At 47.7% G+C, this 27,418-nt stretch overlaps 1 protein-coding gene across 2 annotated transcripts in view; it reads left to right on the forward strand.

The window, feature by feature from the left end:
- SRPX2 (sushi repeat containing protein X-linked 2) overlaps positions 1-27,418 on the forward strand; it is a 55,389-nt gene that overhangs the window by 11,366 nt on the left and 16,605 nt on the right. Inside the window, exons 3-5 of one of the 2 annotated variants that reach the window (XM_088475582.1) lie at positions 14,965-15,048; positions 24,027-24,218; positions 26,252-26,428. In XM_088475582.1, coding sequence (XP_088331708.1) covers positions 14,965-15,048; positions 24,027-24,218; positions 26,252-26,428 — 453 coding nt within the window. The remainder of the gene's footprint in view (positions 1-14,964; positions 15,049-24,026; positions 24,219-26,251; positions 26,429-27,418) is intronic. The other variant, XM_088475583.1, reaches the window with a different exon arrangement.

Genomic DNA, 27,418 nt, shown 5'->3' on the forward strand with positions numbered 1-27,418 from the left:
AAATAGGCTAAATATTGCACAATTTATACTTGGCTATAACCCAGGGGAACTGAGACCCATTTTCCGTTGTCTTGTGAGGGAGGGAACCTCTCTCTCTTCCAAAATCTGCAAGTGTGTCTGCTGGCTTGTGTGTTCTCAGAATGTGCATGCTATGTTCCCGCCCCCTTTCACCTGTGAGGTCATCAGAAAGGGAGTATCCTTTTGGTTTCCGGAAACTACTGTTAATTAGGTTCTAGTCCCAGTTAGCTATCTCTATTGATTAGACTGGAATAACCAGTCCTTTGGACAAAAATGTAAACAAGCCTACACAATGTCATTGTTCTTTGGTAAGGGTTAGAAATCCGTTACAGGGCATTTATTGGACAATTTCAAATGGATACAAAAGGTCTCCAACCTCCCTTTGCATCCCCCACCTGCAAATCTAAGCTGCTATGGCTTACAACATTTCAAATAGTTATTCTCTCTAACATTCATATTTCATAGCCGCATGTTCTGATCTTCATATTGATGTCACCGGAACGCTGTGGAAACAGAGTAGATCAGTACTTTTCCAAACACAGTCCAATTGTCATCTACTAAGCCATAGCTACAGAAAACATTCATTTCTTTATATACTGACATTGCGTTTAAACCAAGTAATTATCCTTTTTTGCGTTACGGGACCATTGCTTTTAAATGTATGTATGCGGGGAAAACACCACTGCCTTGCTGTTGCTCAATTATAAGTCTGTGGTGATTTTAATGTGTTGGAAAGTTATTTTATGTATTCTGTATGTGTTTGGGGAAGATTGTTAAAAAGCTGTTCGTGCTACTTTTAGCAACTTTGCACTGTGGTTTGTGTACTATGTATTTTTGACAAAATGGCGCTTGTGTAAGCTTTCTTTTCTAAAATGGGGTCTTGCTGCCATTCACAAGATGGCGTCATGCAGGTTTTCCTGATTGCAAACAGATTCTGTCTTACCCAATTATCCGATTTCGACAATACTCTGGGGGACGGGGCCAGGATCTGACATTTTTTTGCAACACTTAGCCCCGCCCCCTCCCCACAGACCCTTGATTCCCATTTATCTTCCCTTTTTTGCCCTCTTCACTAGGAAGTGGGTGGGATGCAGAAGATCTGTACATTCTTTCGGGGGTTTTGGGGACTACCCAAGAAATCGGGAGCCTCCTGCAACGTCCGGGAGAGTAGTATGCACAGATCATAATCAGTATCTGAATTCTGCTAAACCTCAAAATGATACAAGATACATAGGGCGCGATTCAGAGGTGGAGTCTGCTGCGTCCGTTCTTGCGTCTGTTGCCGGAGTCGCGGGTGAGATAACATGACTGTGCAAGGTTGGAGGCGCCCGCTATCACTAAACTATGGGAAGATCAGCATCCTGTGCGAAATGTGTGCGCCTTCAGGCCCATAGTAACAGTGGGGAGAATTGCACTCAATGCACAGAGGGGATACTGTGCTGTCTACTAATAATACAATACAGAATCAGTCCCTTATAGGATCCATGCTGCACAATTCCTGACAGCTATAATAACCCGTATCTGTGCTCTGAGTCACTTCTGGCAGTGAAGAGGTTACAGCTCCTGTGTATGTGCACTAAGTCAGTCTGGCAGTGAAGAGGTTACAGCTCCTGTGTATGTGCACTGAGTCAGTCTGGCAGTGATGAGGTTACAGCTCCTGTGTATGTGGGCTGCTGCTGCTGCTATTCTGTCATTATTCAGATAGTTCTCCGATGTGTCACCCATCCCTGAGGCCCATGCAGGAGGCCTGTTATATAGTGTGAAGCATGAGGTTATACATTCGTATCCATCCCAGCAGAATAGGGCCTAACGATGTTATTGTATGGCTGTAACTCGCAATAATGCTGTTTGTTACTATGTAACTACTTCAGTACATTTCTAGAGGGCTGGTCATCTGAAAGTGTTCTCTCCAGGCAACAAGCTGGATGTATGACCATTGTGGTTTCTATTGTTATCACCACGGGCAGGGGGTCACTGCCAGCAGCGTCACAGACATAATGTACTATGTAGCACGTTGCCAGTAAGAGGTATAGCGGCAGGTTTGTGGACCAGGGGAAGGGGGTGGGGAGTAAATATTTTGGGTGGGGGCCCCCACAGGCCTTACTTTGGCCCTGTTCGCAGTGGCATGCGCCTAGAAGGGGTCCAACTAGTTTTGGGCTCATTTTGGCCTTTTTCAAGGATTTCCTTGAAAAAGGCCTAAATGAGACCGAAACTAGTTAGACCCACTCACTACGCTAAATCTGGACTTCTCCTTTTGGAAAGACTGCATAACACCTGCCTAACTATGGCCCCTGCATATGTGAGCCCCAAGTGAGAGGGAACTGTTGCAGCCCTATACAGACCCCTAATTGTGCACAGAGACCAGCAGCCACATCAGCAAGGTCTAGTAACAAGGGCAGCCGAACACCCTACAATAATGGCCAGGCCATCTCCGCTGGTGACCACTAGGCTAACTCTGAAGTAGGCGGCGGTGTACCCATTACTACTAATGGCGCACACAGCTGAGCCCCAGCAGGACCGTCTGACCCTCCCCTGACAGCACTGTGCCTGTACCCACCCTGGAGACCCACCCAGCCTCTTTCTGAGGACTGCGGATCCCGGAGTAAGGCGTTCGGTGAAATAGCCACAAATAGGGCTCCAACTGTAGAAGGGGTACCCAGGGCTTCTACAGAGTCAAAGGTCTGACCCACCAAAATCTTAACCAGGAGCTGACTGGCTGGTACTTTATCTCATCCAAGGCTTAGCAAATAGACCCCACAATTTTATACTTAAACTTTAGCGACTCAAGTTTAACTGTGGACATATAGCAGGAGAGCGCAGGGGTCCAGCAACTCATCTGAATTCTGTCTATATAGGGATGGATGCCTCTTGGACCCCAGTAGCTCCAACAACAAATACAAAGTCAGAAATCCTCTGCAGTGCACCCGCACACAACGTGTAGCCATTTTTGGTTGAGGAAGGTTTTAGTGTATAAACCATTCATCTGTGACAAAAGGGAGTTGAGCAGTGACTATTTTAGTGAAGCAAGTCACAGAAACAAATCTTGCACCAAGCTGCTGTATAGTAGCTGGCCAGGGTGCTGAAACAGGAAGAGAGCTTCTGAAACTGAGGCTTGGAATGAAGCAAGTCTCAGAAAAAAACTGTGTTGCTTTGTGAGTGACTAACTGCTGCTGCAGGGCCAAGGGCTGCACTCTGACTGGATCTCTGTGACAGGTGCCAATCAGAGATTGCAATGTGCCCTGTTGCTTAGCAGCAGCCTAAAGAGGGGAGGGAGTCGAATACTGAGCAGGGTTACGTCTGAGGCAGACAGAGAATGAGAGACAGCCTCTAAAGAACCCATGAAGATGCCCTGATGCGGACACAGTAACCAGGAAGAAGCCAGGGGAGACATAGCTATCATGATTTAACAAACAACCATCGGAAAACACCATCAAATTATTTCTATTTCATGGTGGAAAACACCACCAAATGATAAAAACATTACTATTGGAACAAAAACATTGATGGTTAGTAACCATTGGATTCCTATGTCCATCCCTATGCTGAACCTGCAGGCAGACTCCGGCCACCACTCCTCCACCGTGAAGTGCTCCCTCTCCAGTGTCATTGTGCAGAGAGGACATTGCTCATCGCCATATTTGGCATCCGGGGAGGGGTGCGCATGGAGGCTGCGAAAATATGCACAGGTGCCCCAGCCCCGGGGACATGCTGCTGATAATGCTTATGGTAGCTGCAATACAAATCCAGCAGCAGGGAGGGAGTGGCACAGATGTATTGGCAAAACATAGCAAATAAAAGTAAATTGCAGGTGTCCGTTTACATTTCTGACACAGGCATAGAAACATAGAAACAGAATTTGATGGCAGATAAGACCACTTGGCCCATCTAATCTGCCCCTTTTCATGTATCCTTTAGGCAACTTCAACCCTATTTGTTCCTTACGTCTCTCAAGGATATTCTTATGCCTATCCCAAGCGTGTTTAAATTGTTCCACCGTCTTAGCTTCGACCACCTCTGATGGAGGCTATTCCACTGATCCACTACCCTTTCTGTGAAGTAATTTTTCCTCACATTTCCTCTGAGCCTCCCTCCCCCCAGTCTCAGTGCATGTCCTCGTGTCCTCGTACATCTCTTCCTCTGAGCCTCCCTCCCCCCAGTCTCAGTGCATGTCCTCGTGTTCTTGTACATCTCTTCCTCTGAGCCTCCCTCCCCCCAGTCTCAGTGCATGTCCTCGTGTTCTTGTACATCTTTCCCTATGACGAATGTCTCCCTCCTGTCCCTTGTTAAAACCCTTCATGTATTTGAAAGTTTCTATCATGTCCCCCCTTTCCCTTCTCTGTTCCAAACTATACATATGAAGATATTTTAGTCTTTCTGTGTAAGTTCTGTGCTGTAGGCCATGCACCATTTTAGTTGCCCTTCTTTGTACAGTCTCTAATGTATTAATATCCTTCTGGAGATATGGCCTCCAGAACTGAACACAGTATTAGAGATGAGGCCGTACCAATGACCTATACAGTGGTATTATCACTTCTTTCTTTCTGCTACTGATTCCTATCCCTATGTAACCAAGCAACTGACTTGCCTTCCTCATTGCTTTGGTGCATTGTCTTCAAGTAATCTGAAATGGTGACTCCTAAATCCTTTTCCTCCTCTGTATTTTCTATTATAGTGTCCTTGATACTATAATTAGCCTTTAGGTTATTGGGACCCAAGTGCATGATTTTGCATTTTTTGACATTAAACTGTAGTTGCCATGTTATTGCCCATTCCTCTAGTCTACCCAGATCCTCAGTCATTTGTTTTACCCCTCCTGGTGTGTCTACTCTGTTGCATACTTTTGTGTCATCTGCAAAAAGGCATACTTTCCCTTTAATATTATTTGCAATATCACCAACATAGATATTAAAAAGCACTGGCCCAAGTAAAGATCCCTGGGGTACTCCACTGGAAACCTTTCCCTCGCGTGAATACACTCCTTTTACTACAACTCTCTGTTTCCTATCCTGCAACCAAGATCCTATCCATTCAGCAGTCATAGAATCTAGTCCTGAGCTTTCCAGTTTGTTTATCATTCTGCAATGTGGGACCGTGACAAAAGCCTTACTAAAGTCTAGAAAAGCTACATCTACAGCCCCCCCTTGATCTATTACTTTTGTCACCCAGTCAATAAGATTTGTTTGGCAGGATCTCCCCTGAGTAAATCCATGCTGTTTGGGATCCTGTAAATTGTTGGATTTGAGATATTCCACCACTCTTTCTTTTAATAGTGATTCCATAATTTTTCCCACTACTGATGTAAGGCTCACTAGTCTGTAGTCACTGGTCTGTAGTCACTGGTCTGTAGTCACTGGTCTGTAGTCACTGGTCTGTAGTCACTGGTCTGTAGTCACTGGTCTGTAGTTATTTGCTTCTTCTTTGCTGCCACTTTTGTACAGTGGTATTACATTTGCTCTTTTCCAGTCCTCTGGAATCACTCCTGATACTAGCGACTGGGCACTTACCACCTGGGTGTCACTCTTCAGCAACTGCAGCTCTCCTCCCAGGACAGGCCAGCTCCTCGTCTCAAGCTGGGATCACACTGAACAGATATATCTGCAGATGATGGTTTGTCACAGGGCCATAACTAGGATGGTGCGGCATGTAATTGGCACTGGGCACCGCAGGTCAGGGGGCACTGTTCGGACTGTCAATTTTTTGTTTATAAACATTCTCACTTGTAGCGTCCTCCCTTTTATTTTTTTATTTTCAATTTATCCCCGGCATCTCCTGGCCACCCCTACAGTATCTCCCCCTTACCAATTACCCCCTCCCTCCTCCATGTGGTCACCTCCCTAAGCACCTTCAATCAATATTTAACACCTACAGCTATCTGCTCCACAATTTCTCATAGCAGCACTAAACGCAACCACTGATTCCCAACACACGTGTTACCAGCACGCCTCTAGTACCAGATTTGTCATTGCCCTTACCCATGAGACCGCACCCCTTTATCAGGTGTGTGGCTTATGCCCCTATTTGAAAACTGGGAGGGGGGGTGGGTGGGACAGTGCCAATGCTCTTTCTGGCCCAGGGCACCAAAAAGTCTAGTTACAGTTTTGGTTGTTCATACACACTGAACACCTATCATCTGTGTTCTTGCCGTGGGACGAACCATGCCCCCCTTCCCACGGCCTCTGCAAAAGTGTACGGGGCGGTCGGCCAATGGCTGTGCAGCAGAGTCGACACGATATGTCTGTGAACCACGTCCGTCACAGACATTCTCACTGGTACACACTTGCAGACCGTCTGTACACACTGGCTGACAGGCACCAGATATATTGGCTGATCAATTGATTGGCCAATATATCTGTCAGTGTGTACCCAGCCTTAGTCTGTTTCTTCTAGGAGGTGAAGATACTCTGTGCCAGGCTGGGAGGGGAGGAAACATCAGGGACAGGAGCTGTGCTGTAACTCCTGCAGTTTCCGGCACCATGATGTAGATGAAGGATATCTCGGTCCTTCATGTTTATGGTAGGCTGATTCAGCGTCGCCCTCTAGTGGCTGGCGCCCCTAGGCAGCTGCCTAATAGCGCCACCCCTGCTCTGCACATGGGAAATCGCCATATAGCATCATTCGTGCATAACAGTCATGAACAGATGTTTCCAGTGCAAAGTGATATAAAACACAGCATACAGCATGCAGCTACCAACCACACACATTACACGTATACACAGGACAAATACTATTTACAGCCAGAGATATCTGTGGTAGCGAACAGAAGGATTTTGCAAGTAAGAGGGTCTCCCAGAAGGAGATTCTCCCAAGAAGAGAATCCCCCGGAAGGAGTAGCTCTACACAGGGCCATCTCTTCCATTGGGCTTGTTGGGCAGTTGCTTAAGGGCCCGAAGCTTGTAGGGGCCTGCCAAAACACCCCCTGAAGCCGCAGCCAGTTGGTAAATTTGTGATAGTTTTAGAAGCCGGCCGCCGGTGCACTGTATTCTGATCTAACCTCCCAAAAGTGATGAGTACTCACCTCAGTCCCAGTTTCACTTCATCCGCCGTCTTCAGACCAGTCAGACAGAGTCTCTCTGCATGTGTGGGAGGTCTGATGGGCATGCAGGAGGGTTTCATTTTATTGACCATTTACATTTTTTTCCTGTGATTAGGTGGGTAGGGGCCGCAGTGCATTGCTTCGCCCAGGGTCCACACTGCTGTTAAGACAACCCTGGCTCTACATGTTGCTCAGCGTTCAGAGGTCACATTGATCTGTACCTCCCTATAGCCTCACCTCCAGAGCTCGCCGTAGTGAACACAACCACATCTCTATAAAACAAACAATCCCTGATCAGCCCATAATGATGTAAGAATACAAATAAAATAAAAACAATAAAGTGCAAAGTGATAAAAAAAGAGGCCCCATGTAATCCTGTCACCCTAGGCCTGGGCAGGGCCACCAGGAGATCTATCAGGCGCTGTTACTAGAGCCTGCGGGCATGGCTACAGCCATACTTACCTACTCTCCCGAAAATGATCGGGAGTCTCCCAAAAATAGGGTTGTGCTCCCGACCACCCAGAAGACTAGGTAAGTCTCCCAGAACCGGCCACAGCCAGCCTGCACCCCCCGTTGCCGGCCACTTACTATGCAGTCCGGGGGATCAGCTGATGCGATTTGCGTTAAATCGCGTAATCAAAGCCCCGCCCCTGCTGTACAGTGCCAGTATTACCGGCTCTGCACAGCAGGGGGCGGGGCCGCAATGACGCAATTTAGCCGCTACGCCCACCTGCTGTGTTCAGAGAGCCAACCTGGCTGTCCCCTCCCGGAAGGGACAGCCTAAAGGTGGGCAAGTATGGCTACAGCTTGTTGCATATACTGGGCACTCTTTATATGTTGTGTTACCCATTTAAAGGGCCCCGAGCACGCCATCTTGGGCACACCGGTGTGTCTCCTTGGCAGCGCTGCGCCCCTGGAAATATTGCCTTCCCACAAACTGTAAGAAAACCTGGCATGCTCTCTCAGACAATAGCGTGATCAGCGTCATTCCTACCACCCCAGGTGGCAGAGACCAGGTTCTCTCCTCGCCTTCACCAGCGATGCACTCTGCAGCAAGAGCGCGGAGCGACATGACTTCCTGCAATCACTGCGCAGTGGGAGGAGCAGGAACAGGAAATGGACAATATTATGCAGCCTCGCTCTCTTGCTACACTCACCACAGTGTCAGTGAAATTCCCCAGAGGAGTCAGCAGGGGTCTCCTGGTTGGAGAGCTCATTAATAATGACTAGCATGAAAAACAAGTATATAAACAGGAAAAAGTTCCCTTAAAACTGTAACTACCGGCTGTTCCACATACATAAAGCACAGAGCATGTTCCCGGAAGTCACTCCGAGGCCTGTGCCGAGCATACAGGGACAGTCGGTGTGGGCGGAGGAGGAATGTGCTGGGTAAAATTGTTACATTCCAGTGTAATCTTTTCCAAATGTCCAGGGGTTTGGTGACTGAAACCACAAAGATCCACAGTATGTTGTTACTGCTCTGCACATTGTCATCTGATCCTCTGTGGAAATCGCAGACCACTGTCCTGTAGCGTATGAACATGACCGGGCTACAGGGTCCTATTGCAGGCTATGCCGCTAATCCGTCTGAGGGAGATGCACGTGGCTGCTGTGTTGTCATCTCTAATGCGTCACGGTTCGGTAGGCGCTAATCATCATTGGGTTTAAGGGCTATTTATGATTAAATAAATGGCCATTATCTGAATAAGCTTTTCTCATTCAGCATCAATGATTAGATGATTATGGTGTCTATGTACTAAGGGGCCCATTTATCAAAGTGTATTTGAGGTATAATCAGGTTACCTCAAATACTAAATATGCCCCATATGTATTAAGGAGAGACCGCAGCAAGTATCTCCGATATCTGCAGTGATCCCTCCCATGCTGCTTGCAGCCGCCTCACCCATAGGTTTCTATGGGGGAAGCGATGCTGCCAAATTTACCAATATCCGCAATGCGATGCATTCCAGATACTGGTCCCCGCAGCTAACGCCATCTGAAGATGACGTTAGCCACTGTAGCCACTTTTTGCAATGTGATCATGGGCACTACTGGCATTCCCTGAACGCGTTGCAAAAGTGATCATTGATAAATGGGCCACCAACTCTTGAAGTAGATGGAGATAAAATGCCAACCAACTAGCTTACCAGGCTCTGTTTGAAAGGAGGAGCTGATTATTTGGTACTTTATCTCCATCCACTTTCCCTCTCCAAGGTTTAGTACATAGACCCTTATGTCACAGCCCTGCAAAGCCATGACATGCGGTGAGGTAAATGGCTGGGGAGGCACTGGCTCTTACCAGAGCCAGACATACACATACATATATGAACCCAATGGTTGATGTGGGCATTATACAAAGGTGCAGCAGTATGTAGTGCTGAGAATTTGGTGAGTTTTGATCAGGGATGTGCGGAAAAGGTAGACAGGGGAGGCAGTGCCTCACCTGCCATACACTTTATACTCCAGAGTTTTGACTATAAAAATGATCAGAATAATACAAAGAAGATATTTATAATATTTTGGCCGAGATGCACTAAACGGAAAATGCGGTAAAATCCCTGCTTACTGCATTTTCCGTATGCATCAATCACCTGGCCGCCGGACTGCGATGTAGAGGGTAACGCTTTTGCTGCCGTTACCCTATAGAAGCCTATGGGCTTCTACCGCATCGCGATCCGATCAGATCCCTCCCAGCATGCCCCGCGGCCGCCGCATCACTCTGCGCATGCGCAATGGACTCTTGGGTCATAAACCCGGAGTCCACTGTGCAGCGATCGCAAAGGACAGCTCTTATCGGAAGCGCTGTCCTTTGCTGTACTGATCGCATATGTTAGTGCACATGCGATCAGTACCAAAGCGATGTCTGGCGGTAAGTTTTGCACTCTGTTAGTGCATCCCGCCTTTTGTTTAATTTTTTCTTATAATTTTTATAGTCAAAACTTTGGAGTATACTGAAGACAGGAAAGGTTCTGCCGGAAGCACCATTAGTCTAATCTAGGTGACTGCCTTGAGTTCTATTGGTTGGGGGCGCCTAGAACACTGAGGGAGAGGCCTCATGTCACTTCTCCAATCTTTGGAATGCCGCACCCCCCCCCGGGGATGCCCCCACATGGAGCGTGGGCCGCTGACATGAACATGGAGCAGCCGTTAGTAGACTGCTGCACCTACATACCAGTGTTATACGCTGGGAGTGTGTCGCTTGGCTATGATGACACTGTTGCTCTGAGGAGCAGGGGAAGACGCTCCAACCTACCACCTGTTAAAGTTAGAGGCACAGGGAGTGCTATTGTCAGGTGAGATGTGACTGCTGCGCATGGCTCTTGTAGAAACCTAGTGGATGTCTATACACAGAGATTCCACGTCAATAGGAGAAAGAAAGATGAATCTATTATTATAAAATTGGAGAATAATCTAAATTATGTCAGCATGCACCTTTGTGTAATGACCTAATAGTGGATGCGGCACATGCAGGTCACACCTAACGTACATACTGCACGCCGCTAGCTCCCATTGCACAACGTGCACATTAGGTGTAAGGCACACGCGTGAGCCGGGAGAGGAGAGCAGCGGGAATGGAGGAGGATAAGTCTTAGTAACGGTGTGGGAGGGGGCGGGGAGTGGGACGGGAAAAGGGCAGAGAGCGGGAGGAAGGGGACGGAGAGCAGGATAGGAAGGGCCGTGTGGGGCAGGGGCCGGCTGCGGTTGACCCTATTAGAATAAGCTATTGGTGTAATCAGCTTGGTCTCAATAGGTGTCACCGGAATGTGAAATGAAGGTTAGTCCACACAGATTGTCCTTAACCAGGCTGCTGGCTTTATTGTGATAACAGAGCCTACACTAGGGGTGTGCGATCGGTGCCGATGCACAGAGCCAGGGGGCGTATCTATAATGGGTGCAAAGTGTGCAGTGCACACGGACCCCCGGGTCCAGGGGGGACCCGCACCGCACACCCTGCACCCATGTTATTTAAAACTTACCTCTCCGAGGTCCCGCACCGGGTGTCAGCGCTGCACAAAAAGCTGCAGCCATATTTCCAGCATTTTGCGCATGCGCAGTAGACTCTATGGGTGCACACTAGTGCCCAGAGTCTACTAGTGCTCCATGGGAAGAGAGGAGGGGGACTCGCACGGGGAATGCACACGGGCCCCCCCCAGCCAATCAGCTCCCAATGTCATTTTTCAAACACAGCCTGTGAGACTCTTGTGGTAGGGTCTCGTTGCCGCAAGCCCCAGAGAGATTTCGGCTCTAACAGAGCCAGAATCTCTCCACTGACATCACTTGTGACGTCAGTGGGGCCGGCCCCAAACGGTAGGTGTTCACATGGGAACGCCTCCGTTTGGGCAGCCACCCCCCCGGCCCGCCCACCAAAGGGGGCGTGCTGTCACTCAATATCGACAGCACACCCCCTTTGGTGCGAGACCCGGAGCGACGGTTTGCCCGTCGTTATCCGGGTCTCGCGCATGCCATCGACCCGGTTGCGAGCACTCAAGGCTTGCAACCATGTCTGAATCAGGCACAGTGTCACAAAAAAAAAAACACTGGAAAAGCAGGGAAAAACATTGGGGGAGAGAAATCTTGCGATGGTGATGAAACATTGTATCCTAAACATTGCAGGGTTGAACATCGAAACCATCTGACCGATGTTTTTGATGAAACATCAAATGATTCCCATCCCTATCCAACAGACCCGGGTCAATAACTACTAGTATATATAGATCTAGGAAACAGTGAGTTCATTAAACCAATGTGCTGTAATATCACTTTACAAACTTCAACTCGATGTCTGCTTTGATAATATAAATTATAGGATGTTGCTCTTTATTATAAAGTACAGAAAACAGAAAAAAACTTTTCTTATTTGTGTCCATTTAAATCCACTATACTGCAACTCTCTTTGCTTTGACGACTGTCCAAAAGTAATTTCTAGTTTATTTCCCATGTAACAGCCAGTTTGTGACTTGCAGTATTTACCTTTACGGCTGATTTCGGCTTCCACAGTGGTGATCAGTCCAAGCTGCGCTCTCGCTGGCTTTATTAGTGATGAAATAAAACTTCCACTACTGAAGTCATTAAGCACTTTATATGAGTCAGTGGGAACCTTTGGTCTTTCCAGAGCAGAATGTCTGTCTGCTCCGTGTGTCTTCCTGTGCGAATCCTCTAATGGGTGAGACGCTGAGCGTGTAGAATGACTCAGAGCCACCATGTAATATACCCGGCTATTATAAACATCTGCGCGGTGTAATAGCGTTTACTCAGAGCAAATGTAGGAGCTGCCTTGTCTGGAATAAAGAAACAAAAATAACACTCACATTGGGGGAAATGTATCAAGCCTTCTAAAAGAGTGGAGAAGTTGCCAATAGCAACCAACCAGCTTCTACCTCTCATTTTATAGAATGTAGGAGATAAATGCTATATAGAAACTGATTGGTTGCTATGGACAACTTCTCCAGGTTTGATACATTATTATATATAGGTCGCTAAGAGTAAATGAATGAGATCGTTCATTGGGGTTTGTCTCGTGTTCCTCCGCCTCTATCCGAGATGCCTTTTTGTTTAGCTGTCATTGAAGGAAGCATAAAGACCATTGCTCCCTATGAAGTATGTGAGAGCTATGCATGGACACTTGAGGCAAAGCAGACAGAATGCAGAATGGGAACATGTGTCTAGTTCTGCAAACTGCCTATGGTGGCCCCAGGGAACTCATCTCAGGCACTTGGTGAAATGCAGGGTGACCACTTGGTGGATGACCCCTAATGGTAAATACGTGTGGGAGAGAACTGTACAAACAGCTGTTATCATTAAGTAACATATTTATCCTTCAATATTTGCCTGCTATCCCCCCCAAAAACCTCCTGTGAATCTTAAGGTTCCCCCAGATGTGCCATGGAGAGATCGCTATAGACCACAAATGCAGCCCCCGTGGGTTTCTAAGGGGTTGTTATGCAGTCGGATTTACCAAGCATTCCAGAACTAGACCCCAATTCATACTTTCTCAGAATGGCCGGGAAGTTTCCAAATATCTGGTGGTGCTCCCAGGCCCCCTCGCAGTAGAAACAGACTTCCCAACTCTCCCTGATTGTCAGGAAAACTCCCTGAAATAGCAGCAATCTCCCTGACTCCATGGAGCCTCCAGCAATCTCCCTGATTGCACCTTACCCCCATTATATAGCTGTTACATACTTGGGGGGAAAAAATAAATAAATCAGAGCTATATACATTCAAATGGTATAATCAGTGCTATTTCCATGCATTGGTTATGGCACAATGATCTCTATGGCTACATCCCTTTTCCATATAAGGTTTCTCTATGCCATTTACATGGAAACCCTGGTAAAACACAGAGGGATCTCCCTTCATAGGCCCCCGGTGTCACATGCACTAGCCAATGGGAACTCATTGGCTGCGGGGGACCCGAAATTAGGAAGCATTGTAATAGCGTTACTCATCTCCTGGGTAGAGACAAATAGTAAATTTGCGTGAAAATTATGTGAAAAATATTTATCACATCTGCAATAAACATACGGATTGTGACAAATATGCCTCTAAAATGTGGACAACTGAAAAGTGGGGGGTTATTGATCCAGGCAGAGTATTAGCACATAACTATGCATATGAATGCTTAGTGACCATGAATAGTTTGCTAAATTCATAGTGTATTATTAACACTGCACAAAATGATTTTCGGAAGGCGGCCCTTCCCCCTCTCCAGGGCCCAGGGGACTGCAATCGTGTAGTAATTTTCAGTATTGCAGAACCAGTAAATCATTAAAGATCACCATCTTAAAATGGTGTCAGAGGAAGTGTGTGACTGGGAGGACCAATTACAAGCAGCTTTGCTTCATACTCTGTCTTCTTCAGTATGCTTCATGGTTGGTGTAATGGTTAGCATTGCTGCCTCACAGCCCTGAGGACTTGAGTTTGATTACCAACCATAACACTATTTGTGTGGAGTTTGTATGTTTTCCATGTGTGTCCACATGGGGGATGTACTAAACCTTGGAGAGAGAGAAATGGGAGACAGATATAATCCCAACCAATCAGCTCCTAACTATCTGTTTACAGGCGGTTTAAAAAATGACAGTTAGGAGTTGATTGGTTGGTACTTTATCACTTGCCAAGGCTTAGTACATCCCCCCCACGTGAAAGGGCCTATGAGAAGTTGTAGAACACACCCAGCTAAGTAAGAAATATTTTCACAAAAAAGTAGACGTTATCTTCATGCAGGTAAGGCGGCCATGTTTGCGTTCAATCAGTAGCTGATTCAAGCAGCCTATAGGCAGTTTGGTGATGATGTCACGGGAGGGAGAGAGGAGGGCAGGTTACTGCTGCTTATATATGGACGCATGTAACGGATGATGGGGGTTGTAGTTTACAATACCTCCCAAGCGTCCCGATGTAGGCAGGACAGTCACAATTTGAGGGCTTTGCCCTTCAGGGATGTGGTTATTCTGTACACAATTATAATGATAACGGTCCAAAGGTTAACCCCATAATGCTGAATGTTGTAATGTCGACAAGGATAACGTCAACAGGGTTGAAATGTCAACACCCAACATGTCAGCGCCTGCAAAATGTTAACACATGAATTGCCGACGCAGTAAAAAATGAGGAGTTGACGACATTCTGAGCATTTTACATGTTGACATTATGGTGTCAACATTGTGATAGTCGGCAAAATATACAGAAGCCTTTCTTAATTCCTGATTGGAACAGCATTTTGGCCATAGGCTACTACAGCATTGTCCGGGGACGGGAAAGTTGGGAGGTATTATCTAAAGTTGTAATTGTCCTTTATGGATGCCATGTGTGCCCACTCTATATATCAGCCCTGTAACTCACTGCTCTGTCCCCCTATCTGCCTGCACACAGTATATTGGGCCATAGATCACCTATCGTTGCTCTTGTGTCATTAGGCTCAGGATACCCGGCGGATGAGAGCCACAACAATGAGGTCTATGTTGAACATCGCCCATCCGTACCGCGGCCAGACTACAGAGGTAAGACATAGAAACAAGAAAATGTATATAAATATAATTATTCATTCATAGAAATTGTGCAGAATGTGCCAGTGGGCTGTAACGATAACAAACAATAGCATTCAATTAAAAAAAAAAAAAAAGTCCAGTTTATTTCCATTTTATTATTCGATGAAAAAGAAACTCTGCCGTGTCTTTTGTTGAATGTTAAAACTACCCTGTAATAAGTTGCATTTTGCACATTGCTATATTAATGTGAATATTTGACCCACATTCTAAGTTACTGACTGCAATAAGTTGGCTTATTAACAGCAAAAATGATATAGCAAACATTATTTTATACTTTTCCTTTTTGTATGACACATTTTTATTTATTTTTTTAAACAATTTTATTGACAGATTGACAAAGAAATCCAAATACAATGGCAGGTACAAATATTTGTTACAAAAACATTTGATAGCATATAAACAGTGATTAACAAAATATACATCCACAAAAGAATATAAACAAAGATGTATATAAATAAATATCTCCCACATATAAATACTGGTGACAATACCAACCTCATTAGCTAGAAAGGTGCACCAGAACCTAGAACCTTCAAATTATATTTTGACAGATTTGTTGGACATGAAAAGTGGATATCTATCATTAATGCATCAGGCACAGAGGCCCTGATTCAGAGACGGACGTTCTGAAAGAGCGCTCGCTCTGAATCTGGGCGTTGTTTTTTTTTTTTTTTGTGCGACCTCTTGGCCGCTCGCATAGCTGTGGGTGACCACCCACAGCTATTGCGAGCGGCCAGGATGATGGTCACGATGGTCAAGACCGTCGCGACCATCGGGCTTGAGACGAGACCCTTGTGGTAGGATCTCGTGGCCACAAGCCCCAGAGAGCTTCTGGCTCTAATAGAGCCGGAAGCTCTCTCACTGACATCACTGGTGATGTCAGTAGGGCCGCCCACAAATGGCTGGCGTTCTCTTGGGAACGCCTCCGTTTGTGAAGCCACGCCTACAAAACTGGGCGAGCTGTTGATCAACATCGACAGCCGCCCCTTTTGTAGTGAGCCACGGAGCAAGAGAATTTCTGTCTCGCTTCGGGGCTTGTGCACGTGCAGTGCGGCCGCTGTGCGTGCGCAGAGCACACCATCGACCCGCTCGAGAGCGCTCAAGCGCTTGCGAGTGGGTCTGATTCAGGCCCAGAGTTCAAAGGGGTGTTCCAAAGCCTCTCTGCGTGCTACATATTGTGCTTTATGACTGTGGTTGCCATGGTGGTCACAAGAATCGGGGTTGCAGATCACCCGTGTACGGTAGCAGGTGAAAATCAGTGGTGGTTTATTGAACATAATGGGGGATATACAGCACGGCACACTTCAGTAATACAGTCCAACAGTTCCACACGATGGTTCCCACAAGGAATCCTCGGCATAGCATCACCTCTTAGCGTAGTGCCAGTAACTCTCAGCAAGGCAGCGGCTCTGCTTCACCGTCACTGGCAAGCGCACAGATTCACGAGACCTGGGGTAACTTATACAAAGGAAGAGGAACAAAGGTCCTCACAGTCCTCCTTCCTCGATCAGCTGGCAGGAATCATTACCATCTACACCAGCCTCATCTTTGTTCTCCCTGGAACACTGACCTGCTCCTCCTTATACCCCCAGAATAACCTCAGGCTGTAGGGGTGTGTTTTGCTTTCTTCTGTGTCTTAAATTGGGTACGCATTAGGACGACGGATCGGCCGTCCGGCCAATCCACCGTCCTATCTCATGATTGGTAAGTGCATACACACTTAACAATCATCGGCCTGATGTGTCATGCCTAGCGTCACAACTGGGAGGGCATTTACAGCTGTGATGTCAGTCACCGGTGGCCTCTGTAGCAAGTGAACGCTGAAGCACACACAATATATATCGGCTGTTCAATTGAAAGGCTGATATGTCGGCCAGTGTGTACCCAGCTTTAGGATAAGGCATAGTAATACAATTTCCTAATTAAGGTGAATAAACCAGGCACAGCGAGTCACCCTGTGGAACAGAGGGGGACACTACACCAAGCTAAGGGCCTGATTCAGAGCCGGACGCTATTTGCAGACGCTTGTTCAGAAAAAGGGGCAGGCTATTTAAATTAAGCGCTCGCTCTTTGCGGTCTGTTGACGCCTCTGTCTGAACGAGCGAACGAAACATGCGCTTGCTATTTTTAAAAAAACGCCCCCTGGCCGCTCGCATCCTACGTCATCTCCGGTATTTATTAGATTAATCGAGTACATTGAAAGGCGTATGAACTGCTCGCAGTGCTTGTGGTTGGATTTTCCTACCGCAATCATGCGAGCAGTTCAGGCTAAAAGACAACCAAGTGACGTGGCCGATGACGCTGCTTTGTTAATTATGCACACCCTAAAAACGCCCGTTTTGACCGTTTGGCACGCCTGCGTTCGGATCTCCACTCCCCGTTTTCAAGCACCTTCCCCTGTTACCACCCACAAACGCCTCATCCTGTCACTCAAAATAGCAGGCATTCGCTATTTTGCGAACACACGATTTCCGACCGCACTGACTGGTTCGCGCATGCGCATTACAACCCATACGCATGCGCAGATGTGTGAACATCGCTCGGAACGAACGAGCGACCGCTTGCGAGCGGCTCTGAATCAGGCCCTAAATCTCCTGTGGTTTAGATAAATACATACAGCTTCTGTTACACCATAGTCTGCTCTACATGACCTGATTATTATTATTATTATTACATTTTATTTATAGGGCGCCACAAGTGGTCCGCAGCGCCGTACATACAGTAAAGGGTACACAGAACATTACATTACAATACAGTAACCAAAATATAAACAGAACACAAGTAACAGTTAGCAACACAATTCTCTATACACAGTACAGCTCTGAAGGTGACGGCTGTCATAGAAGTGCTAGAGAAGAAGACTGTGAGGCATTGGGGAGGAGGACCCTGCTACTAGGAGCTTACAATCTAGGGATCTAATGATGTATGGTTTCTGCAGATCTAGATTACACATAAGCTGGGTACACACAGTACAATGTGTACTCAGCGATGCGATCTACGATCCAATGGCTGACATATAGGGCGGTCCACACACACGGAGCGATTCAGTGCCTGACTGCCCAATATGCTGCCCCCCTCCCCGCCCCATAGACCAGCATGGGATCGTACACCGCTTCTCCAGATCTCTTGTGCGTGCAGAAAGATCTGGAGGAGCGACGGACGACCCCACGTGAGCGCGCAGTGGACAATATCATGCCCACACACAAAACGATATAGCTGCGGTATCGTTCCAATCCGTCAGGTCGGCTGCTATATCGCTTCGTGTGTGGGGGCCTATAGACTGATTCCCATGGCAAAAGTAACCAATAGGGATCTCAAGGGCTAACATGAATATTCCACCTACAGTGTAACAGAGAACATAACACAATCTCCTATATTACTAATAATAAGTCTGACAGTCATACACAGCATGAGCAGAGATATGCTATGGGGAATGAGAGGATACACATACTGAGGGGCCCATTTATCATTTAATATTTGCAGTATAAAAGTTTCCCCCAGATGCATTACAAATGCGATCATCTATAAATGGGCCCCTGAATGTGGATAGTTATAATGTGTGTTACTGTAGGGCAGGCACTCTAAAGGGACATAGATATGAGATATATAGAATGTACTTCTTTTCCCTATCTATAATGAGATTGCTGCATTAATTCCCTCCTGTGACGGGCTATTCAGCAATCCTCTAACTTATGACTCACAGTGATAAACAAGAGCTTTGCACTGGGATGTGAGCCCTTGGCTGACGATTACTCTCAGGCCTGTTTCTATGTTTCCTGTTCGGCTGTTCATGACCCTGGAAATTTAATTGGGGAAAAACAGCAACAATGAGAGCTGCCAGGAGAAAGCAATTCCTCTAAGTATAAGGGTCTCCAGCCTGTACAGTACATGTAATTGATTATAAGATGATTTACACATTATTCATATTAACTGCAGTATTGTTTTCTCAGTGAAAACTACACATGATGTAGACATGTGCCCACTGGCTGCTAATGACTAACGCACATGAGAATGCCGTCAGTCACGCACTATACTACAATGTATCACTGAGTTATGTGTTTTATGCACATTTAGAACTTTTACAAGTTTGTTCCATCTGCATTTCCTAAACACGAGTCTGGGACGAGCCAGGAGGCAGATATATTGTGTAGGCCAGATGCATGTGGGAACACTTGCATTATACCCTCCCATTGTGATGGAAGTTCTCAGCTGTTTCCACTCGTCTCACACGCTATGTGCTATAACTCGGGGCTCATTCAGAAGAATGGGATGATCACAGGAAATGTGTACATCATACGTGATGTGGAAGTGTTTAGTGACTGCACACGTGTACATTATATTATATTATGTGGAATATCTTGTTCCAATCACTGTCTGTACATTTATACACTTATTCTGGGTACACACTCAATTGAACCACTGATATATCATGTGTGTGTCGGTCAGACAATATATTTGTGGATGACATCGTTCACAGACATATCACATCGGCTGCCATAGATGTGCCACAGTGGGGGCTGCCATAGATGTGCCACAATGAGGGGCTGCCTTAGATGTGCCACAATGAGGGGCTGCCATAGATGTGCCACAATGAGGGGCTGCCATAGATGTGCCACAATGAGGGGCTGCCATGGATGTGCCACAATGAGGGCTGCCATGGATGTGCCACAATGAGGGCTGCCATGGATGTGCCACAATGAGGGCTGCCATGGATGTGCCACAATGAGGGGCTGCCATGGATGTGCCACAATGAGGGGCTGCCATGGATGTGCCACAATGAGGGCTGCCATGGATGTGCCACAATAAGGGGCTGCCATAGATGTGCCACAATGAGGGCTGCCGTAGATGTGCCACAATGAGGGGCTGCCATGGATGTGCCACAATGAGGGGCTGCCATGGATGTGCCACAATAAGAGCTGCCATGTATGTGCCACAATGAGGGGCTGCCATAGATGTGCCACAATGAGGGGCTGCCATAGATGTGCCACAATGAGGGGCTGCCATTGATGTGCCACAATGAGGGGCTGCCATTGATGTGCCACAATGAGGGGCTGCCATGGATGTGCCACAATGAGAGGCTGCCATGGATGTGCCGCAATGAGGGCTGCCATGGATTTTCCACAATGAGGCCTGCCATGGTTGTGCCACACTGAGGGGCTGCCATGGATGTGCCACAATGAGAGGCTGCCATGGATGTGCCGCAATGAGGGCTGCCATGGATTTTCCACAATGAGGCCTGCCATGGTTGTGCCACACTGAGGGGCTGCCATGGATGTGCCACAATGAGGGTTGCCATGGATTTTCCACAATGAGGGCTGCCATGGATGTGCCACAATGAGGGGCTGCAATGGATTTTACACAATGAGGGCTGCCATGGATGTGCCACAATAAGGGGCTGCCATAGATGTGCCACAATGAAGGCTGCCATAGATGTGCCACAATGAGGGACTGCCGTAGATGTGCCACAATGAGGGGCTGCCATGGATGTGCCACAATGAGGGGCTGCCATGGATGTGCCACAATGAGGGCTGCTTTATGAGTTGGTGGTGCCGGATAATTTCATCTGGACTTTTCCTAAAATAGTTGTGGTGGTCTCTCTGTGCTTTCCCCTAATTACTGGACACCACAAAGACAGTGACTCAGCCTGTACCCAGAGACAATAGACAACGTGACCCATAAGATTCTAAAATTCTATGTAACCTGCGCTCTGGACTCAGTACCCTGTGCTTAGTATCAGGTACCCTGTGCTTAGTATCAGGTACCCTGTGCTTAGTATCAGGTACCCTGTGCTTAGTACCCTGTGCTTAGTATCAGGTACCGTGTGCTTAGTACCCTGTGCTTAGTATCAGGTACCGTGTGCTTAGTACCCTGTGCTTAGTATCAGGTACCCTGTGCTTAGTATCAGGTACCCTGTGCTTAGTATCAGGTACCCTGTGCTTAGTACCCTGTGCTTAGTACCCTGTGCTTAGTATCAGGTACCCTGTACTCAGTACCCTGTGCTTAGTACCCTGTGCTTAGTACCCTGTGCTTAGTATCAGGTACCCTGTGCTTAGTACCCTGTGCTTAGTATCAGGTACCCTGTGCTTAGTACCCTGTGCTTAGTACCCTGTGCTTAGTATCAGGTACCCTGTACTCAGTACCCTGTGCTTAGTACCCTGTGCTTAGTATCAGGTACCCTGTACTCAGTACCCTGTGCTTAGTATCCTGTGCTTAGTATCAGGTACCCTGTGCTTAGTACCCTGTGCTTAGTACCCTGTGCTTAGTATCAGTTACCCTGTACTCAGTACCCTGTGCTTAGTACCCTGTGCTTAGTACCCTGTGCTTAGTACCCTGTGCTTAGTACCCTGTGCTTAGTATCAGGTACCCTGTGCTTAGTACCCTGTGCTTAGTACCCTGTGCTTAGTATCAGGTACCCTGTGCTTAGTACCCTGTGCTTAGTACCCTGTGCTTAGTACCCTGTGCTTAGTATCAGGTACCCTGTGCTTAGTACCCTGTGCTTAGTATCAGGTACCCTGTGCTTAGTACCCTGTGCTTAGTACCCTGTGCTTAGTATCAGGTACCCTGTGCTTAGTACCCTGTGCTTAGTACCCTGTGCTTAGTACCCTGTGCTTAGTATCAGGTACCCTGTGCTTAGTACCCTGTGCTTAGTATCAGGTACCCTGTGCTTAGTACCCTGTGCTTAGTACCCTGTGCTTAGTATCAGGTACCCTGTGCTTAGTATCAGGTACCCTGTGCTTAGTATCAGGTACCCTGTGCTTAGTATCAGGTACCGTGTGCTTAGTACCCTGTGCTTAGTATCAGGTACCGTGTGCTTAGTACCCTGTGCTTAGTATCAGGTACCGTGTGCTTAGTACCCTGTGCTTAGTATCAGGTACCCTGTGCTTAGTATCAGGTACCCTGTGCTTAGTACCCTGTGCTTAGTATCAGGTACCCTGTACTCAGTACCCTGTGCTTAGTACCCTGTGCTTAGTACCCTGTGCTTAGTATCAGGTATCCTGTGCTTAGTACCCTGTGCTTAGTATCAGGTACCGTGTGCTTAGTACCCTGTGCTTAGTATCAGGTACCCTGTGCTTAGTATCAGGTACCCTGTGCTTAGTACCCTGTACTCAGTACCCTGTGCTTAGTACCCTGTGCTTAGTACCCTGTGCTTAGTATCAGGTACCCTGTGCTTAGTACCCTGTGCTTAGTACCCTGTGCTTAGTATCAGGTACCCTGTACTCAGTACCCTGTACTCAGTACCCTGTGCTTAGTACCCTGTGCTTAGTACCCTGTGCTTAGTATCAGGTACCCTGTGCTTAGTACCCTGTGCTTAGTATCAGGTACCCTGTGCTTAGTACCCTGTGCTTAGTACCCTGTGCTTAGTATCAGGTACCCTGTGCTTAGTACCCTGTGCTTAGTATCAGGTACCCTGTGCTTAGTACCCTGTGCTTAGTACCCTGTGCTTAGTATCAGGTACCCTGTGCTTAGTACCCTGTGCTTAGTACCATGTACCCTATGCACTGTGCACTGTACTTAGTACCCTTATAACACATTTTAACCCTTCACTGTTTGTTTATTATATATGTACTTAATTTTTTTTATTTTCATTCTTTATATGCAGTTGTGGCTGCTCTTAACCATCTCTTTTACAATGCACTTTTTTTACTATGGCGGTGCCTTGGGGCGACTTAGCTGGGCCAGTTTGGGGGTGTCCTGTGCTCTGGATTTGAACCATAGTATGTTAGGGACCTACCCTAAAGAGGTTACCTGGATATGGTGGGTAGGCCCAGAGCCGTAACTAGACTTTTTGGTGCCCTGTGCCAGAAAAAGCATTGGTGCCCCCCTCATTTTTCAAAGGGACATAATGCACCCAAAATAGGGCCATGGCTTCATGGGGAAGGGCCAGGGAAGAGATAGGAGAGGCCAGGAGATGCTGGGGATGAAATAAGAGGAAGCTACAAGCAAGAATGATAATAAACAGAAATGTGACAGGCCCAAACAGCTCCCCTTGACCTGTGGTGCCCTGTGCGATGGCACCGGCCACACTACCCTAGCTACGGCCCTGGGTAGGCCCATAACCTTGGCCAAGATTATGCTAAAAACCTCTATTGATTGCAAAATGTTATTGCATTTATATATTATCAATAATTCGGAGTTGTGCACCTGAGATTTGTCTGTTTCTGTGCCTGCAATTAGTCTCATCAGGTAGCACCTCCCATTATATATATTCAGGGTGTGCAGTCCGGGAACCTTTCCTGTATACCCCATTTAATGTGCTTTATTGCACACCGGAGGGAAAGGAGATGCCCTCAGTCTGGATTAGCACCCCTACCTTATTGGTTTAAAAGCATGGAGTCTGGTAATGTCATGACGTCTCTCCCATAGTGCATAAGAGTGGGCCGGAAGGATCGGGGATTCAGGTAATTTGTGGGATTTTTTTTGTGTGTGTGTAAGGGGGCATGGGAATTGACATTGGCACAGCACAGGGGGGGGCGCTACTGGGGGCACGGTATAGTGGGGGTGGCCGCTACTAGGAGCACTGTATAGGAGCTACTGGGGGCACCGTATGGGGGGTGGGTTGACCGCTACTGGGGACACTGTATAGGGGGGACTACTACTGGGAGCAATGCATATGGGGACTACTACTGGGGACACTGCATAAGGGGGACTACTACTGGGGGCACTGCATAGGGGGGACTACTACTGGGGGCAATGCATAGGGGGGACTACTACTGGGGGCAATGCATAGAGGGGACTAATACTGGGGGCGTTGCATAGGGGGGGACTACTCCTGGGGGCACTGCATAGGGGGACCACTACTGGGGGCACTGCATAGGGGGGCTAAAAGCATATTCTTGCACCTGGGCCCATCACTCTCTAGTTCCGCCGCTGTCCCAGAACCAGGTGTTACAGCCGTTTCCTAATTACTTTCCTTCTTCTTTGTCTGTAAGTTTCTCGCTGGTGCTATGACCTGAAAATTCAGGACGGGGAAGCGGCCTGCTATTCACCTCTGGGTGGGGGGTATCGCAGCAGCCTCGGAACCCGCTGCAGTTTGTCCTGTGACCAGGGATTCAGACTTATTGGACAGAATTCTGTGCGTTGCCTGCAAAGTCGCCGCTGGTCGGGATACGCTCACTGCAGAAGTAAGTGATAAATTACAGTAAATATACTAGGATACAACTACCTGGATTGTAATGAGTTTGTAACACCGCGGTGTACACAATGCTTGTGCAACCAGCTACCCCCGATTATCTCATCGATGTGGGGATTTACGACTCTGTTCCCAGTGGATGCGAGTGCATTATACGCCACTATCGGTTTATCAGTGGAGAAATATCGCTCCACTGCTTCCGATGTCGCCAGTGTGTGCCACTAAGAATAAGGGCCATTGTTTAGATGGCCAATTGGTGTAAAAGTGATCCCCATCGTGCCGGTCCCTACACTAAAATAAAGAATTTAAACGCAATAATTGTTTTGTACTGTGGACAGAGGGCTTTAGTCCTATCCGCACATGGATTTTCAAGGCAAGTACTCCCCAAGCAATAGCAGCATTTATTGGGCGCCAGGAAATGCAGAGGTTGGATAGATACAAGGGTTTGTTCACAAACTACATATTTAGCCAAAAATAGGGATATTTAGAGGGACATTTATTACATAAACTGTGCTGCAATTAGGGGGAAGCAAGATAACGACCAAAAAGACTCAACCTATATGTGAAAACGGTGGCAATAATTGAGGTGAGATTCTAATACACTGGCCTATTTACCAAGACTGGGCAATAGGAAAGAGTGGTACTCCGATCTCCGGTGATACTGGCTGGCAGCGGTATGAGTCCTCTTTCCGCATCACTGGCCAGTCCTAGGCTCCTCTGCACATGCGTGATCCGGCTTGTCCAGGACACAGGGTCTCATTCAGACCTGCTCACGAGCGCTGTACGCTCACAAGCGGGTCGATGTTTCCCAAATGCGCATGTGCACGACGGAGGCGCCTCCGTCGTGCGTATGCGCGAGACCCGAATAACGACGGGTCTCACACCATAGGGGGCGTGCTGATGATGGTGAGTGACAGCACGCCCCCTTTGGTGGGCGTGCCGGGGGCGTGGCTGCCCAGACGGAGGCGTTCCCATGGGAACGCCTACCGTCTGGGTCCGGTCCCACTGACATCACTAGTGATGTCAGTGGGAGTGATTTGGGCTCTGATAGAGCCCAAATCACTCCAGGGCTTGCGACAGACGAGACCCTACCACAAGGGTCTCGTCGCAAGCCCAATGGTCGCGATGGTCTTGACCATCGCGACCATCATCATGGACCCTCGCATAGCTGTGGGTGGTAACCCACAGCTATGCGAGCGTCCAAAAGGCCGCATCACTATTAAAAAAAACACGCCCTGATTCAGAGCGGGCGCTCGTTCAGAGCGTCCGGCTCTGAATCAGGCCCGCAGTTACTTACTCTTTTCCCAAATCTGAATCCGGCCCTAAGGGGGAGATTTAATAAAGCTTGGAGAGAGATAAACTTGGAGATAAATAGTACCAACCAATCAGCTCCCAACTGTAACTTTACAGGCTGTGTTTGAAAATGACAGTTAGGAACTGATTGGTTGGTGCTATTTATCTCCAATTTTATCTCTCTCCAAGCTTTATTAAATCACCCCTTAAGTCAGGGATGGGGAACCTCCTGTTCGGGGGCCGTATAAGGCCCGCGGGATCATTTGGTCTGAGCTTTTTTTCTGCTGGCCTCATCTGGCTAGCAGTGTGTCTAGAATGGCACCCTGCAGCCAGAATCTATGCAGCAGTGCTGCCTGGAGCGTCCTTAGGATGCTTCAGACGGTCACACAGCTGCCCTTACAGCTCCCAGGAGCATCACGAGGGTGTCCGGGCATAGCTGTAATCACTGACGATTGTGGCCCCGCCCCCTTGTGACATCACACGGAGGGGCGTGACCTGCACCAGGCCCGTGAATAATGTTATATATATCAAAATGGCCCTCAGCAGAAAAAAGGTTCCCCACCCCCTGCCCTAAGTCCTTGCCAAGCAGAATGAAACTGTAAAACTATAAGCTGCACGTTGTTCTTTTTCAGTTACTATATTCACACATCGTAGCCGGTCTCAGGATTGTTTTTAGTGGGGTAGGAGAAGTTATACACCAGATATTACTCCATAGTCTCTACTGTATTCCAGGGATCCGATGCCACGCTCTGCCAGCAATACCCAATGGCTCGTACCGATGCTCGCTCGGTGCTGACGAGGGATCACGCTGCGACTATACCTGCTATCTTGGCTATCTGATCGAGGGGGATCGCAATCGGGTCTGCATGGAGGACGGGCTGTGGAGCGGAGAAGAACCTGTTTGTGTAGGTAAATTTTCAGAATGATTGGTAAAAGGATAGTCTTACCCAGTTTGTCCCAGGGAAAGGCTGAATGTACTGGAAATAAACACCGTCTACTGGCTTTACTGCCATTGCTTGAGTACATACCTCCAAATCTATGGTAACCATTAGTTTGGTTAGTATGGTAACCACCTGAACTCACAGAAAGTTCTAAATATCAAATTCAGAGACAGAACACTGTAGACGGCCATTTAAAAAATCTATATTAATATATTAGTTTTTCAAACATAAGAAATACAATACAACAAGGAAGTCAGTAACATTAATCAATCTCACATGTACGCAGTCGGAACTCTGGGTAACAGACATATTGCTGCACCTATGGGGGGGAAGGAGACAAAAAGGGAGAGTGAGGGAGAGACGGAGAGTGAGGGAGAGACGGAGAGTGAGGGAGAGACGGAGAGTGAGGGAGAGACGGAGAGTGAGAGTGAGGGAGAGACGGAGAGTGAGGGAGAGACGGAGAGTGAGAGTGAGGGAGAGACGGAGAGTGAGAGTGAGGGAGAGACGGAGAGTGAGGGAGAGACGGAGAGTGAGGGAGAGACGGAGGGAGGGAGAGTGAGGGAGAGACGGAGAGTGAGGGAGAGACGGAGAGTGAGAGTGAGGGAGAGACGGAGAGTGAGAGTGAGGGAGAGACGGAGAGTGAGAGTGAGGGAGAGACGGAGAGTGAGGGAGAGACGGAGAGTGAGGGAGAGACGGAGGGAGGGAGAGTGAGGGAGAGACGGAGAGTGAGAGTGAGGGAGAGACGGAGAGTGAGAGTGAGGGAGAGACGGAGAGTGAGAGTGAGGGAGGGAGAGCGAGGGAACTGCTACAGACAAGGCGCAGGAAGTGAGTTTTCTTATGCGTTTAGCTTGAGGCCACTTTGTGCGAGTGCGTCGGTGGGTTGTCACTCGGTGCCATCTACGCAAGTGTGTCCTCATACACTATGGCGTTAGTTGCGCCAAACAGTTTCTCATGGCTC

Source organism: Taudactylus pleione, unplaced genomic scaffold (genome assembly GCF_031769625.1).
Source record: "Taudactylus pleione unplaced genomic scaffold, aTauple2 ptg000174l, whole genome shotgun sequence".
Taxonomy (NCBI): domain Eukaryota; kingdom Metazoa; phylum Chordata; class Amphibia; order Anura; family Myobatrachidae; genus Taudactylus; species Taudactylus pleione.